Raw genomic sequence first — 16,296 nt, 5'->3', positions numbered from 1 at the left:
CAATGCCTTGAACTTGATGCGAGCAGCGAGAGGTAGCCAGTGCAGTGAGCTGAACAGAGGAGTGACGTGGGCCCTCTTTGGCTCGTTGAAGACAAGACGGGCTGCAGCATTTTGGATCATCTGTAGAGGTTTAGTTGCACATGCTGGAAGTCCGGCCAGAAGAGCATTACAGTAGTCAAGCCTAGAAATGACCAGGGCCTGGACGAGAAGTTGTGTTGCATGCTCAGTTAGGAAAGGCCTGATCTTCCTGATAATATGTATTAGCCTACCTGATAAAAAATATTTGCACTAAATGCTGCACAAAACTCTTCCACTAGGCTACTTGAGAAAAGCCGTAGCCGCGCGGCGATTTCACCGCCGCATACTGTGTAAAACGCGCATGAATCATGCGGCGCGGGATTCAATTTTAAAATATAAAGACGGTAGCGGTCGGAACTCTGTAGCCTACCTATACTTTGGACGGAGCGGGCAGTCTGACTGACAATAGCCCACTCCCGACATGTTTTGACAGCGTATCCGCACTTCATTCTGACCACCAGGCTGTTTGGTACTGAAACCATTGTTAATAAATAATAAACAACATTATTTTTTTGCAAGGATGTTTGAAATAGTTGGCAGAAAATAGCATGCTTCATTTGTCAGTAGGGCAATATGGTTTTCGTTTATGTTGCTTAACAATTTGAGTGATAGGCTTTGTCCTATTTAATTTATGTTATTTATATTTCATTATTTTTTTCTGTGACATTTTTTTCTCTGCTGACAGTAGCCTACAATGTTAAAATAATATTTTATGTTGACACGAACACAAAGCATTTATAATTGTTATAGGCTGCTACTTAATCTCTCAAATTTCCGTTAGAGACATTTGAATGTGAGATTCTGGAAACTAGATCTAAATTTTGCGGACTCGTCAGGTCGGGAAATAATGCGGGTGAACACAGAGTGTATTTTAATTGCTGAATTGAACCTTGTGGGAGCGGGACGAAAAGAAGAGAAAAAAAAAAACAGTCCCGCGCAGACCTCCTTAAACCATAGGTGTGTATGTGTGTGTCCCGAATAAATAATAATAATAAAAAAGGAATAAAGTTCAAAAGTCGGACTGTAAGCAAATTAGGCATAGCTATTCACACCTTTATTAAAATAGCTGTAATATGTTAACACAATAGTACTTGATCTGTTTAAAATGATTTCATTGATATGCAATGTAGACGTTAAGAGTATAATAATTAATAATTAATAGTTAAGAGTATTTAATTTGTACCCATAGGGCTACTCCGTGTAGCTGGCCCGCCATCTACTGGCTAAAAGGAAAATTGGCCCGCGGCCAAAGTTAATTGCCGACCCCTGCCCTAAAGGGACATGGTGATGGAAAAACTATATTTCATTGTTTTTGCGTTCTTTAGGGTTGCAAATGAACAAAGACGTTTGCTTTCCTGCTCCAACCCCCTCTTTCTTACCACAAGGGCCATTAGTGACCCGTAAAGAAGTGCTGATAGTGATAAAGGTCTGTCGGCCAAGATGTGTGTGTACATCTGAGGTTTGCTAAATGTCACACCTTCAGTACGATGTGGGAAAGCTGTAATCTGCTGATTGGTCAGTTTAAATGTCTCACATTTGGTTTCAATCACATGTTCAAAAGGATTAAAGAAGATTGTGAGGCTTTGTCTACAGCAGGTGTTAAGATGCGTTTTGGTCAGTTGGATCACAAGTATACAAGGGCCCATTCCCGTTTACACCTGGTGTTTCAAATCCATCTCTATTGTCCACTTTTGTTCTGTTTCTTTGAGGGGACGGTCTATGGGCAGGTTAATGTACGGGCTTTCAATATAATGGGTGAAATAAGCTCATGCAATTTGCATGTGAGCATGACCAGAGACGGACAGAAATTATATGAAGAGTTTTGTTTCTGCTCTTAAAGCTGCAAGTCCACGTCAAACACAGAGTTTTCCTTCTTCAAACCAAACTTGGGTCTTCAGCCAACAAAGTTTAAATGCCGTCTGGCTACAGCGCTTCCCATAATGTTTACGCATTTGTGTCTGTTTGAACACACTCGACCACATGAGCGTCTACACTACCAAAGCAATCCGGTTGAATGTGTTTTCCACTACCTCTGGAAGTGGTCAAAAGTGGACAAGCTCAAATTGTTTTAGACCCTGTTTACACCAGTGTTTAGCACGTCCACTTGTGATAGATTTTTTTTTCACTACATCATTTTTCTTTTATTGATTTACTGAGCACTTTTAAACTTTAGTTTCAGGCCTGATGGATGAGAATGAAGAAGTGAATGAAGTGGAGAAACATCAAAGAAGATCTCAGAAATCTTTCACTTGCACTCAGTGTGGAAAGAGTTTCCCACACAAACGGAGTCTCGAGATGCACATGAGGATCCACACTGGAGAGAAACCGTTCACATGTGATCAGTGTGGGAAGAGTTTTACACAACAAGGAACCCTTCAGAAACACATGATCATCCACACTGGAGAGAAACTGCACGAATGTGATCAATGTGGTAAAACATTTTTGTGGGCTTCAGCCCTGAAGAGACACATGAAAGTTCATTCACAGGAGAAACCACATTCATGTTCTGTGTGTGGAAAGAGTTTTTCACGTCTGCAGAATTTAAAAGTTCATCAGAAAATACACACTGGTGTAAGAAATCACATGTGCTTTGAGTGTGGGAAGACTTTTGTTAGAGATGAAGCTTTGAAACAGCACCAGAGGATCCACACTGGAGAGAAACCTTACAAGTGTTCACACTGCAACAAGAGATTCAGTCAGTCAGGACATCTGAAACAACACGAGAGGATCCACACTGGAGAGAAACCGTATCACTGCACTGCATGTGGGAAGAGCTTCACTCGTTCATCTTCTCTACACAGTCACACCAAATACAATCACAGTAAGTAGATCATCTTCAGTTCCGATGCCGCATCTCTTCCCTATTAGTCGGTCCTAACCAGCCACGAGTAACAGGGCAAAGAAACATCATCTAAATTTTGCCACCGTGAATAAAGTTAATCTTTAAGACCAGCAGTTTCAACTCTGATTCCTAAAGAACAATATCCTTTATATATAAGTTTGCTATATAATATAATCTATATCAATTTGCTTTATTATGAGTTTAATTTTATGTTAATTTTTGTGTTGTTTTTTACACTTTAATGAAGGGAAGTTCAAGTTTTCTACAGTTTTTCACAAACTGAAGCTGAAGAAGAGGCTGAATTATTTTTAACTTGTTCTTCGTTGTTTTCATATTAAATAGTTATTCTTCCACTTACAGTGTATTTCAAAAAACGCAGATGCGATATATATTGTCATCTAGCTTTGCAAATGGTCTTCTTCACTTTCATTCTCTTGAGATGCTTTGATATCTTGTTAGACAATAAAGAGGGAGATCTGTCTCATTAGTTTTTTTACTTTTACATACTTTGTGTATTTGCTGCAGCAAGTATTAATTTTATTGTACATTTTATTGTCTGCTCCTTTCATCAAGAATAAAACATTTCATAATTTTAGTTACATCTAAAAGTCAAAATATTATGATTGCTTTCAGGGCTTTTCATGTTTTAAATTTCTCGCTAAAGCTTTTAAATGCCTAGTATATTTTGAATATGGATGAGCCGGCTGTCTGTCTACATCAGTAGCTGTTTTACCCTTGTTTTTGATTGGTGTGCTGTTTTATAGATATTTTGCTATGTAATACAGTAGCTGCATCCTCTGAAGGCTGATTGCGCCACTGCGGCGCGACAAAGGCTGTGCCAAATGACCCTTCGCAGCGAGTTTGACTGACAAGCGATCTGACCAATCATAATCAGCCGAATCCGCCATTTTTGACAAAAAATATTTTTTCCTCCCATCATAATGTCCCATTGTTAGGGGCTCTATAGATTTGTGACTCTAATGAATAAAAAATAAATAATGTCTAGTACATAAATGGTCCCCTTTCATGAAAAAGTATGACATAATGGATCAAAATCATCATAATCTTGTATAACAGTTGTTTGAACACAACTTAATACTTTCTTCCATTACATCTGGGTTTTATATATTTATTCACTACATAATTTTTATTTTATTGATTTACTGACCACTTTTTTAACTTTAATTTCAGGCCCGATGGATGAGAATGAAGAAGTGAATGAAGTGGAGAAACATCAAAGAAGATCTCAGAAATCTATCACTTGCACTCAGTGTGGAAAGAGTTTCACATACAAACAAAGTCTCGAGATGCACATGAGGATCCACACTGGAGAGAAACCGTTCACATGTGATCAGTGTGGAAAGAGTTTTACACATAAAGGAAACCTTAAGAAACACATGATCATCCACACTGGTGAGAAACTGCATGAATGTGATCAATGTAGCAAAACATTTTTGAGGGCTTCAAACCTGAAGATCCACATGACAGTTCATTCACAGGAGAAACCACATTCATGTTCTTTGTGTGGAAAGAGATTTTCACGTCTGCAGAGTTTAAAAGAACATCAGAAAATACACACTGGTGTAAGAAATCACATGTGCTTTGAGTGTGGGAAGACTTTTATCACAGCTGCAGATTTGAAAAAGCACCAGAGGATCCACACTGGAGAGAAACCTTACAAGTGTTCACACTGCGACAAGAGATTCAATCGGTCAGAACATCTGAAAACACACGAGAGGATCCACACTGGAGAGAAACCGTATCACTGCACTGCATGTGGGAAGAGCTTCACTCAACCATCTACTCTACACAGTCATACAAAAACTCACATTAAGTAGCTTATCTTCAGTTCCAGCACTTTCAAGTGCGATGCCACCTCTCTTTCCTGTTAGTTTGTCTAAACCAGCCTCAACCACGGCTGTAGCCAGTTATGAAGTCACCGAGGTCCAGACTTCAGTATATTTCTGAGGTGTATATAACAAAGGTTGTGAAATAATTGCCTAACATAGTATTAACTCTACTTTAGTGCTGCAAGGATATTGCACAGCTCCAAGATCTTCTCATCTGAGCTCTGCGGTCTGTCGCCGCTCATCAACATCAGAATATTGAGATGACCAATCAAATTAAAGTAAACAGGCTTTATGTTCACAGAAGCTGCTGAGCGCATGTTCTAGCGCTTCAGTTAACGGTCATGAAGTGTGAGATCAAATATAGCTAAACTAAACATTTCATATTTGACAGCTATTTTAGGATAGACATGATAAACAACCGACAAAAATAATCAGGAAAACTGATGTATATAAATATCAGTTGAGCCTATGTTCATGACCCCGAACCCCTTGAACTGACTCATATCTGGGACACCGGCGATTCTAGAACTCTACAGCCCTGGCCACAACCATCGACAGTATAAAAGAAACATTGTCAACATTTGTCACAATAGTTTATATTTAACTGTGAGATTCACATCAACTCAAAGATAAAGTTCCTTCCCAAAGAGCAATATCGCATATATCATTTTGCTTAATATAATCTATATGTTTAAAAGTACAAGTGTTTTTTTTACTTTTTTTTTTACTAACTGTTCTTGCTTAGGAAGCTGAAGAAGAGGCTGATTGAGATGCTTTATTATCTTGTTAGTCAATAAAGAGAGAGATCTGTCTTATTTGCTTCCAATTTACTTTCTTTTTGTATTTTCTGCACCAAGTATTAAACATTTATTGTCCATTTCTATTGTCTGCTCCTTCTTCCTGCATCAAGAATAAATAATTTGATAATTTTACTTTAGTTACATCTAAAAGTCATGTAGAAATACATGTAGAAATTAGGGGTGTAACGGTTCACAAAATTCACGGTTCGATACGATACACTTGTGTCACGGTTCGGTTCGGTACGTTTTTGATACAGCAAAAAGAAATAAATGCCAGAGAAATTTCCTTGATTGAATTTTTTTTATTTCTTTTTTTTTTTATTAAAACCAACATCATAAAGTATGATTTTTTTTACTTTGAGCAATTCTAGAGCTATAATAGACTCTTCTTAGGAGCATATAAAACAAAACAGCTCCTTGGAAAAAATGAAATGTAATATTGTAGTAGTTATAAACAAAGGTGTATTTTATTTCAGATTTACATTTGAGGGCAGCAATTGTATTCATAATGTCAAAATAAAACCGACGTAATGTTGCTTGAAGGCATTATAGCCTACTATTCCTGCCAAACTTCCATTGTTGCAGTTACTACAGTAAATCCATGGTGAATGTTGCAGATCTGTGGACACTGGATAGTTCATTCATGGCACAATGTTTCTTCCAGGTTTCCACGTCAGCGCTGTTTGATCCGTTAATAAAGGAGAAAAGTGAATGTTTCCCACTAGATCTCGCAGCGATGTTATTACTTCTGTGGCGAATTCAAATGCTTTCTTTACTGGATCTCTTATTAGCGCTGTGTAGTAACAGTGTCGCATGATCACGATCGGCTCCGCGCTACACTGGTCCAAACTGATAAACGGTCCTTCAACCACACAATAACGAGCAGTTTCGTTCCGCTTGCATTACGTTTGCCATTTGATGTTGGGCAATGTGGTCGCGCCGGCGTCTCTTACATTATGAGTGCGCTTGCCCCGCGCAACGCGCCTACATTTGAAATAACGAAATTTTGGTCAGCAGGAAAAATGGTAAAACGTACCGTTCGGTTTGAAAATGCGTACCAAAAACCAAACCGAAAGCCTCGTACTGAATGGTTCAATACGAATACGCGTATCGTTACACCCTTAGTAGAAATACATAATCATGTTTCTCTTGGTCCCTTCAAAGTTGCATTGGATTTTCTCCTCAGCGTAAAGGTTAAGAGAACCATCTATCACTGTTTTACAAATGTTTAAATATATTACAAAAGAGTAAATATATAGGCTTTAATCTGTCTCTCGCATCTTCACGAAAGTCGTCGAGGCAGCCCTTGTGCCACTCCGGCAACATGGGGTTCGCATCCTGAGCTATCTCGACGACTGGCTGATCCTAGTTCACTCTCGAGACCAGGTCTGCGAACACAGGGACATGGTGCTCCGGCACCGCACCTGTTTGGGCCTTCGGGTCAACTGAGAAAGGAGCAAACTCTCCCCTCTCTCAAACTCTCAGAGGATCTCTTTTCTCGGTATGGAAATCGACTCGGTCACCATGGGCGCGCAGCTTCTGAGCGAGCACGCGCAGTCACTGCTGAATTGCCTGAGTCAATTCGAGGGCAAGAGTGGGGTTCCACTGAAGTTATTTCAGAGGCTCCTGGGGCATATGGCATCCGCAGCGGAAGCCACACCGCTCGGACTGCTTCATATGAGACCGCTTCATCACTGGCTTAGCAATCGAGTCCCTGGCAGTATGCTTGGCTCTGCACCGTTTCTAGGCTTTGCTCAAGGACCAAGACGTAGTAGTCCGTTCAGACAACACGGCGACAGTAGCCTACATCAACCGACTAGGTGGTCTACATTCCCGCAGCATGTCGCAACTCGCCCGCCATCTCCTCCTATGGAGTCAGAAGCATCTGAGGTCGCTTCAAGCCATTCACATTCCGGGAGAGCTGAACCATGCGGCCGACGAGCTCTCATGGGTAAACCTACCCATCTCCACCCCCTGATCCCTAAACCCACCCCTAAACCTACCAATCTCCACCCCTTATATCTGGATCCAACTCCGCCCCTGGGTCTCGTGTACTGCAGTGAGGTGCTACTGGACGGTTCAGCTGATTAGGGAAGAGTTTGGCGATGCACAGGTTGATCTCTTTGCCTCCCTAGACTCTTCCCACTGCCCCTTGTTTTATTCCCTGACTGAGTGGACCCTTGGCACGGATGCACTAGCGCACAGCTGGCCGCAGGGCCTCTGCAAATATGAGTTTCCCCCAGTGAGCCCGGACTTGGTTCTCCGAACTGGTGCTCTTCGCGACAGCCCCTTCCTGGCCAATCCCTCTGACGAAGGACCTCCTTTCACAGAGACGGGGCACCCTCTGGCACCCACGTCCCGATCTGTGATACCTGCATGCGTGGGTCCTGGACTGGACACGGCAGGTTTGAGTACCCTACCACCTCAGGTGGTGACTACCATCAATTCCGTTAGGGCCCTCTCCACGAGACATGCGTTGAAGTGGAACCTCTTCGTCTCCTGGTGTTCTTCTCGCAGAGAAGACCCCAGAAAATGCCTGATTGGGTCCATGCTCTCCTTCCTCCAAGAAGGGTTGGAATGAAGGCTGTCTCCTTCCACCCTGAAAGTTTACGTGGCTCCGATCTCTGCGCACTACAACCTTGTGGAGTCGAAAACGGTGGGACAGCATGACCCGGTCGTCAGGTTCCTGAGGGGGACCAGAAGACTAAATCCTCCTCGCTTTCCTCTTATACCCTCTTCAGACCTCGCAGTAATCTTATCAGCCCTGCAGAGAGCTCCCTTTGAGCCATCGTGATCAGTGGAGCTTAAGTTACTGTTTGGCCTCCATCAAGAGGACAGGGGACCTGCAGGCATTTTCAGTTGGTAAAGCATGCCTGTAATTCGGGCCGGCTAACTCTCACATTATCTTGAGACCCCGGCCTGGATACATGCCCAAGGTTCCTACCACTCCACCAGGAGTGTGGTTTCCTCCTGGGCTCTAGCGCATGGCGCCTCACTAACAGACATCTGCAGAGCTGCAGGCTGGGTGACACCCAACACTTTCGCAAGATTCTATAATCTCCGGGTAGAGCTAGTGTCCTCTTATGTACTCGTTTTCACTAGCCGGTAAGTAGGACTTGCTCGGTGTCATCGCTTGCTGCACCATTCCACTTCATGGACTGGATGTGTGCGCTATTTCACTCAGATGAGTTAATAATAATAATAATAATAAATTGATAATAAAAATGAATTTTTATAGCGCTTTTCTCTAACTCAAAGTCGCTTTACAGGGCAGAGAGAAAAAAAATAAAAAATAAAATAAAAAAATTGGGGGGCTATGGATAGGCAGAGGTGAAGAGATGGGTCTTGAGGCGGGACTGAAAGATGGTAAGGGACTCAGAGGTGCGGATCTCAAGGGGAAGGGAGTTCCAGAGCCTTGGAGCTGCCCTCGAGAAAGCTCTGTCCCCAAAACTGCACAGTTTTGACTTGGGGATGGATAGGAGACCGGCTGAGGTGGATCTGAGGGACCGTGAGGGTTGGTAGGGGGAGAGGAGGTCAGTGAGGTATGATGGGGCCAGGTGGTGGATGGCTTTGTAGGTAAGAACCAGAATTTTGTATTTGATCCGGTGGGAAATGGGAAGCCAGTGCAGTTGTTTTAAAACTGGCGTGATGTGGTGCCAGGATTTGGAGCGGGTGATGAGTCGGGCGGCTGCGTTTTGGACCAGTTGTAGTCTTTTTATGTAAGTTGAGCTTATACCAAGGAGTAGTGAGTTGCAGTAGTCCAGTCGTGAGGAGATGAAGGCGTGAATGAGTCTTTCAGCAGCAGGGGGTGTGAGTGAGGGTCTGATTTTAGCAACATTGCGGAGGTGAAAGAAGGATGTTTTAATTACCTGACGGATGTGGGGCTCAAGGGAGAGGGTTGAATCAAAAATCACGCCAAGGTTGCGTGCCTGGGGAGATGGGGAGACAATGGTGCCGTCGATGGTGAGAGTGGGGTTATTGGTTTTGCCGAGTGTGAATTTGGAGCCAATGATGAGGAATTCTGTTTTATTGCTGTTGAGTTTGAGGAAGTTCTGTTGCATCCAGATTTTAGTAGCTGACAGACAGGAGTTGATGTGGGAGAGGGGAGGATTGTGGGGGGACTTTGTGCTGAGGTAGATCTGGGTGTCATCGGCATAACAGTGGTAATTCAGGTTGAAATGGCGAAATATCTGACCAAGGGGAAGGATGTAGATGATGAAGAGGAGGGGGCCGAGTACGGAGCCTTGGGGAACGCCTTGGGTGACTGTGGCTGTGGCAGAGGTGTGGTTATGGAGAGAGATGAAGTGGGATCTGGTGCAGAGGTAAGTTCTTCTTAGACCCTGAGTTCCTCCTGCACTGTTGATGTCGTCACCGGAGTGCATACCCCCTCTGTCAGCCCTTGTGATTGTGCCTTCATGTGCATGGCTCCCCCGTTGGGCAACCCCCACATGTGTATTTCCACGGTAAGTCTCCACTGAGGACATGTCTTTCCCGTGACTGGAGGTTGAAACATTCCACCATGCGGGCTGGATACCTCTGAGTTTTTCATATGCATCCCACTCTCGGGTCATATGTGTATTCTAAGTCCTCCCTACGGGTAGGCGCTGTGTTACATCATCTACCTGGGATATGCCACCCAGTGTACGTTGGTTTTCCTGCATTAAGCCTAGCCCTTCGTCCGCGCTAGCCTCACGACAGGGAGCTCAGTCTTGCACAGGGCACTGCAAGACAGACGCCGTGGCGTGATTAAATTGGGACCCCCATTTCGTCATTCACAGACGTACCTTGCAGTGACTGAACGAAAGGGAACATCTTGGTTACAGACGTTACGTCCCTCTGCCATAACCGCTGGAACGGCCTGGAGTTCAGTGTCCCTTTATACTTACGCGGTGGGGTGGAGTTGGACTATGCAAATTCCGCAGACCCATGGCATTGGCTCGTTTTGTAGAACTCGAAGGTGATAGGCTTCTAAGCGAACCTTAAAAACCTCCATTTCTTCATTCACTGATGTAATGTTGCCGTTTCCCTCCTCAGGGAACGAGGGTTACATATGACGTTTTTTGTCTTCAAATCAAACTTGGGTCTTCAGAAATGTTGTAGAGAAAGAATTAAAAGATTTGCAGCAAGTTATAAATTATTGGTAATGCCTTTTTTTCTTCCTTTAAACTGATCAAGGATGATGTAATATGCAAATAAGACAAATGAGTATGAATATAATTACTAATCTGCAGAATCAAACAAAAATTACGTTTGTTTCCAATTTTACCTTTTGTATTTGCTGCACCAAGTATTTACTCAACTAACCAAAAAAGGTCCCCAGAACGTCCCCTAAATGGCCTCTGTGAACGTCCCCTGAACGTCCATCTTTAACGTCCTCTTGATGTCCAGCGGACGTTCGCGAAGATGTTCATCCGGGTTCATGTTCATGTGCCATTCGGGACTTTTAGGGGACTTGCTGTACACTTTTTGTTTTACTTCTAGGCTAACCAAAGAAAACAGACATGTTTGTATTATTGTAAGATTAAAATATGTTTACAAAATTATATTATTTTATTTTCCACAATTCTTGTAGATGAATTCTGCAGCAGGTGGTGATGCACAAGATTGCAGTGGAGAGAAGTTCTACCCCAGTGCTAAGATTAGTCATGAAGAATCCCTAGCAATTTTATGTCATGGTCTTAGGCACACCACAACAACAAAATCTGCCCTTAGTGTTTTATTAGACCTAATTAATCTACATTGTCCAGAAGGAACTAATGGAGTACCCAGTAGTCAAGTCAAGTCACCTTTATTTATATAGCGCTTTTTACAATACAGATTGTATCAAAGCAGCTTCACACCCATACACAAAAGAAATATATTTGAAATATATTTTCAGAATATATTTCGGAATATATGCAAATATTTGAAATTGGCCCAATAAATATATTTCACACTTAACGTCATATATTTTTGTTATATTTCAGAATATATTTCAATGTATTTTTTTCTGTATGGGTCCCCAAAAGTGTCCCCCAAAAAATATATGTGCCATATATTCCAAATACATTGAAATTTTAACTGTTTATTGAACTGTTGTATGAAATGTTTTCAAGATGGCCGACACAGCAGTAGTGCTTGAGTGAAGCTCCATAAATCTCAGTCTGCTAAATGCGCTAATTAACTAACCTTCGTGCATATCTATCCCACGTCATGTTCTGAGTGTTACAAAACCTCCTTTTTGTGACTTGTTGGACGAACACTTTTACAAACTGTTCACTTGATCATCTCACCTATGCTCTGCCATGGAACAAAACACGACCAACGCATTCATTCTGAACGCTCTCCAACAACTTAAGCAAGAGATGTTCACGTATTTTGACCCGAAACTTGACAACCTGCAAACAGCTGCCAATGCGTTGCAGTCTTCCCTTAAATCTCTCGGGGATCAAGTAGGCGAGCTCGAATTTAGAGTCAGTTCAAACCAGGATAACATAACTGATCTAGAGCAACGCGTTGAGACCCTGGAGAAGCAAAATGCTGTCCTTCTACAGAAAGCCGAGGACGCCGAAAATCGGAGCAGAGCCCTAAATCTTCGCTTCATTCACGTTCCTGAGTGAGCTGAAGGTACTGATACAATCGGCTTAATTGGACGTCTACTCACCCTTCTCTTGGGCGAAGCCAGCTTTCCCACTCCACCGGTGATCGACCGTGCTCATTGCATTCCTGGAGCCTCCTCCAAACGGAATTCCAAAGCTGGACCAAGACCCATTCTGGCAAAGTTTCTCCACTTTCAGGAAAAACTTAAGATCCTCCGCCTTGCTCAGGAGAAAAATGAGCTGATGTACCAAGGCTCTAGAGTTTTTCATTTATTCCGACTTCAGCCACGGTTTGACGCAGAAACGCCGCCTTTTTGACCCGGTGAAAAAGAAACAGCGCGAGATGAGGATCCGCTACGCGCTGTTGTATCCAGCTACCCTCAGGATCCACATTGGTGATGAAGCTCACCTCTGCAGCTCTCCAGACGAAGCGGAAGTGCTTATTCGGGATGTTCAGATGAAGTCTCCCTAGTTCGGGTCTGTCCTGATTTGCACTTCTCCTTATACTTTGCACTTTGTAACTCTCCTACCCTGCATTCAATTCCTGAATCTTTATTTGCCGTAACCTGTGGTGCTTTGCGACTTGACGCAGGGTCATGCTATACTGACGCATGCCTTTACTGACGATTTTTTTTTTTTAGGGGTTCAAGCACGAAGGCAGAGGCAACTCACTAAGGCAACTAAGGCAGAGGCGGCATCTATGCCGGTGAACCGAACATATAATGATTCAGTTCGACTCATAGGGCTTCGACTCCCAAGACAAGATGATGCTCACCCGACTGGCCAATAGGAACGGGGCCCCGCCCATGACACAATTTTCACAGTGAAAGCAAAATCTGACACGAGAGCAAGAAATTGCATCGAGAGCAAAGAAAAGCGTTTTGAGAGAAACACTTTTTTTTTAGAGATAATGTTTTCACACTGATAGCAAAAAAATCTATATTTGAGAGTTTTTTCAAAGTATTTTGAGAGAGGTTTTTTTTTCTCAGAAATAATTGTAAAAATTTCAAATGTATATTTTTTTATGTTCTATGAGAAAATACTTTCTCTCAAAACTTTTTTTGGTCTCAAATATTATTATTTTTTGCTATTGGTATGAAAACTTTTTCTCTCAAATATTCTTTTTTCTCTCATGAAATGCTTTTTTTGCTATCAGTGTGATAACTTTTTCTCTCAAACTTTTTTTTTCTCTCAGATCATTTATTTTCTCGCATGTAATAAAGAGACAATTCTAGCTCCATACACCAGCATCAGCACAGCCAGAGACATCAGCCAAATATCATAAAAGACTGCCATATCTGTCTGAAAGAACAGATGTTCAATTATAGAGAAGGTTTAATACACACAAATATCGAAATGAAAGAATATTTCGAGTCGAATCTTTTTGAATGATTCACTCACGATTCGGCTGCGATTCAAAGCTATCAAGAGGTAAAGCTCATCAGTGATTATAATATAACGACTTAAATTGCAGTTTGTTCGTCACATAACGCTATCATATGAATAAATAACGATATTAATATAACGGACGAGTCGTATTAGATCACTTTTATTATACTTTTGTGATGTTTTTTTTTTGTCTTTTCTTATTATTATTTATTGCGTGACAGCCCCCAGTAGGCTAACGTTACTCAGAGTCATTCACTTTCAATACATCAACAAGAAGAGTCTCCATTAGGCTACATATTCAAAAATGTCCCTTTGTCTTCCACGGAAAGTAAACTTAAGGATTTGCACATGAAGGTGAGTAAATGACGGCAGAATTATCATTTTTGGAAGAACTAGTCCTTTAATATGCATTTCAAGGCTGAGATTATGCATCATCTGCAGAGCTAACGTTAACGTTACTTACACAAAATAACATCTAAAGCGCATATGGCGAAGACAATATCTTTATGAACTTCAGAAAAATATTTATTAGATTTAGGTATGTATTAACTAACAGACAGACAGACAGTTATATTCAAAACAACCCCAAATCTTACTAACTTACCATGATAAAGTGCTTTAACATTTAAACAGATCCAACAAATAAAATGAAGAAAAAACATTATCTGTCGATATCTGTCTGTATAATGTTAGGCATCGAGAGTATAATGGAAATATAATTAACCACAAACCAACATGAGACTTAAATAAATTATTCTCTCTTATATCCTTTTCTTTTGGTATAAAATACCAGTTCAGGATTCCTCTTTCAAGTGCACAACATATTGCAGGCATTACTGAGACCGTCGGTCGTAAAGATGGCGGCGCAAAGCTACGGTGACGTCATGTGAACCGAATGAATAGGCAGTGTGTTGTTCACTGAGTTTCTCTGTGCGAGCTGCGCTCATTTGTTCAGATTTCTCCTCGAGAGGCTGTGAACCTCAACAGCACAACATTGTTACCGTCAGTAATACATTTATTATCCGATCACTATCGATCACAACTTACAATAAATGTAATAAATCAGAATTCTCTCGTTTAGTGATTCCTTAGTTAGTTAGTTTTGTTGTTGTTGTCATTGACGTTTAATCAGGCTACTATTCAGTTCGGGCAAGTAAAATTCTCTTTTACTTGTCTCTTCAAAAGATCCACTTGTCCCGGACAAGCGTTAATGTCGAGCCCTGGGTAAAGGTAGAAGTGCTGATAGTGATAAAGGTCTGGGCCCGTATTTATCAAGCCTCTGAGAATTACTCACAAGAACACTGCTAAGAATTAACTGAAGAGTAAAACATTGCGCGATTCACGTGTCTGCTAACTAAAATACAGTCTTCATGATTTGGTTTCTCTTCACATACAAAACGGTAAGATGTTAGTGAACTACTTTGTTGTTATTAGGAAATATTTACTATATTTAGATTCATATAGACAAATTACAATGGTTGATAAAGATGGGTGTCATAGTGTCTGTCTTCATATTATTACTATGTTTTCTGTCATTTGAGAAATAATAGTCATTTTAAAGCATTTTAATAGTCTTTCAGCAGATATTCTGACTCAAACAATCTGTTTCTAGCAGCAAATACTTATAATAAAGTGAGATGATGTGCTGATCCTGAATGGCTTGTTGAATGAGTATTGATAGTCTATGGCTCATCACTATTATCAGAGCAGCTGAAAAGCCTCTTTATTTCATGTCAATAGATCCTGTTTTCTCCTCATTCATTATGCTGATGTCTTCAGATCTGTAAATTCACACATTAAGCTCATTTTATTGTCAACAGATTTGAGCAAACGACACAATCAGCTATTGTGACATCTGAAAGATATAGGTATGTTTCATAACACTGTTTATTTCAATAATCTGGATTTAAAAATGTTTCATATAAAATATGATTAACAAAAACAAAATAAGTGAAACTCAATTGTTGCTTTATTTGTTTCTTGCAAATCTGTACATTTATTTTTTATAAGTTTTATTCTTTCATCTTTATTCTTATATATATTTGGTGCCTGTTAATTGTTGTATTCCTTAATATTTTATACAATTCTTTGCCAATATGTTAATGAGAGGTAAGATAAATGTAGAAATAAAGTATGTGGTTGACACTTTTCCATTAATTTACTTAAAAGTCACTTCTCTAGATAGACAGATATGTGACCATATATAATTAAAATTATTAGTATGAAAACAAATTCAGTCAGTGATTTCTTATTGATTTTGTCAGATCTGCTCCTCCTCCTTCAGTGAAGCTCCTCCTCCTTCAGTGAAGCTCCTCCCACTGCAATTCACCAATAAATGCTGGAATATTCCCATCAGCTACAAGTGAAGACGAGCATCAAACCATCAGGAAGAGCTGAAATCTGCAAAGACAGAGTTTATTGAAGGACAGTGAGAACATGAGAGATCCAGAACACTGCAGAATGAAACACACTGAAGAACAAAGAGGTTGGTGTTTATTCCTGATTCTTCATTAGTGAGGCTGAAGAACATTAAGGTTATAAAGCAGTTCATCAGATTTAGCTCTGTTATAGTAGGACAAATCTAGTTGTGAATTATAATTAAAGCAGCAAATAATATGAACCGGGTGCAAAGATTTTTTTAACAAGGATGTTTGTTATCTGTAAGTCAATATTAGTATTCTCTGAGCATTTTTTTTCTGTTTATTTTACATCTGGTTCACAATTACTGCAACCATGTTACCAAAATTATGGATATGTCT

The 16,296-nt window shown here is 40.9% G+C and overlaps 1 protein-coding gene across 1 annotated transcript in view; it reads left to right on the top strand.

Moving 5' to 3' along the window:
- LOC307170061 (uncharacterized protein) overlaps window positions 1-16,296 on the top strand; it is a 128,398-nt gene that overhangs the window by 2,270 nt on the left and 109,832 nt on the right. Inside the window, exons 3-4 of the mRNA XM_079891063.1 lie at window positions 2,252-2,899; window positions 4,112-4,333. Coding sequence (XP_079747189.1) covers window positions 2,252-2,899; window positions 4,112-4,333 — 870 coding nt within the window. The remainder of the gene's footprint in view (window positions 1-2,251; window positions 2,900-4,111; window positions 4,334-16,296) is intronic.

This window comes from Squalius cephalus (genome assembly GCF_949319135.1).
Source record: "Squalius cephalus genome assembly, chromosome: 13".
In the NCBI taxonomy this organism is placed as follows: Eukaryota; Metazoa; Chordata; class Actinopteri; order Cypriniformes; family Leuciscidae; genus Squalius; species Squalius cephalus.
This window is presented reverse-complemented; position numbering and strand designations above follow the sequence as displayed.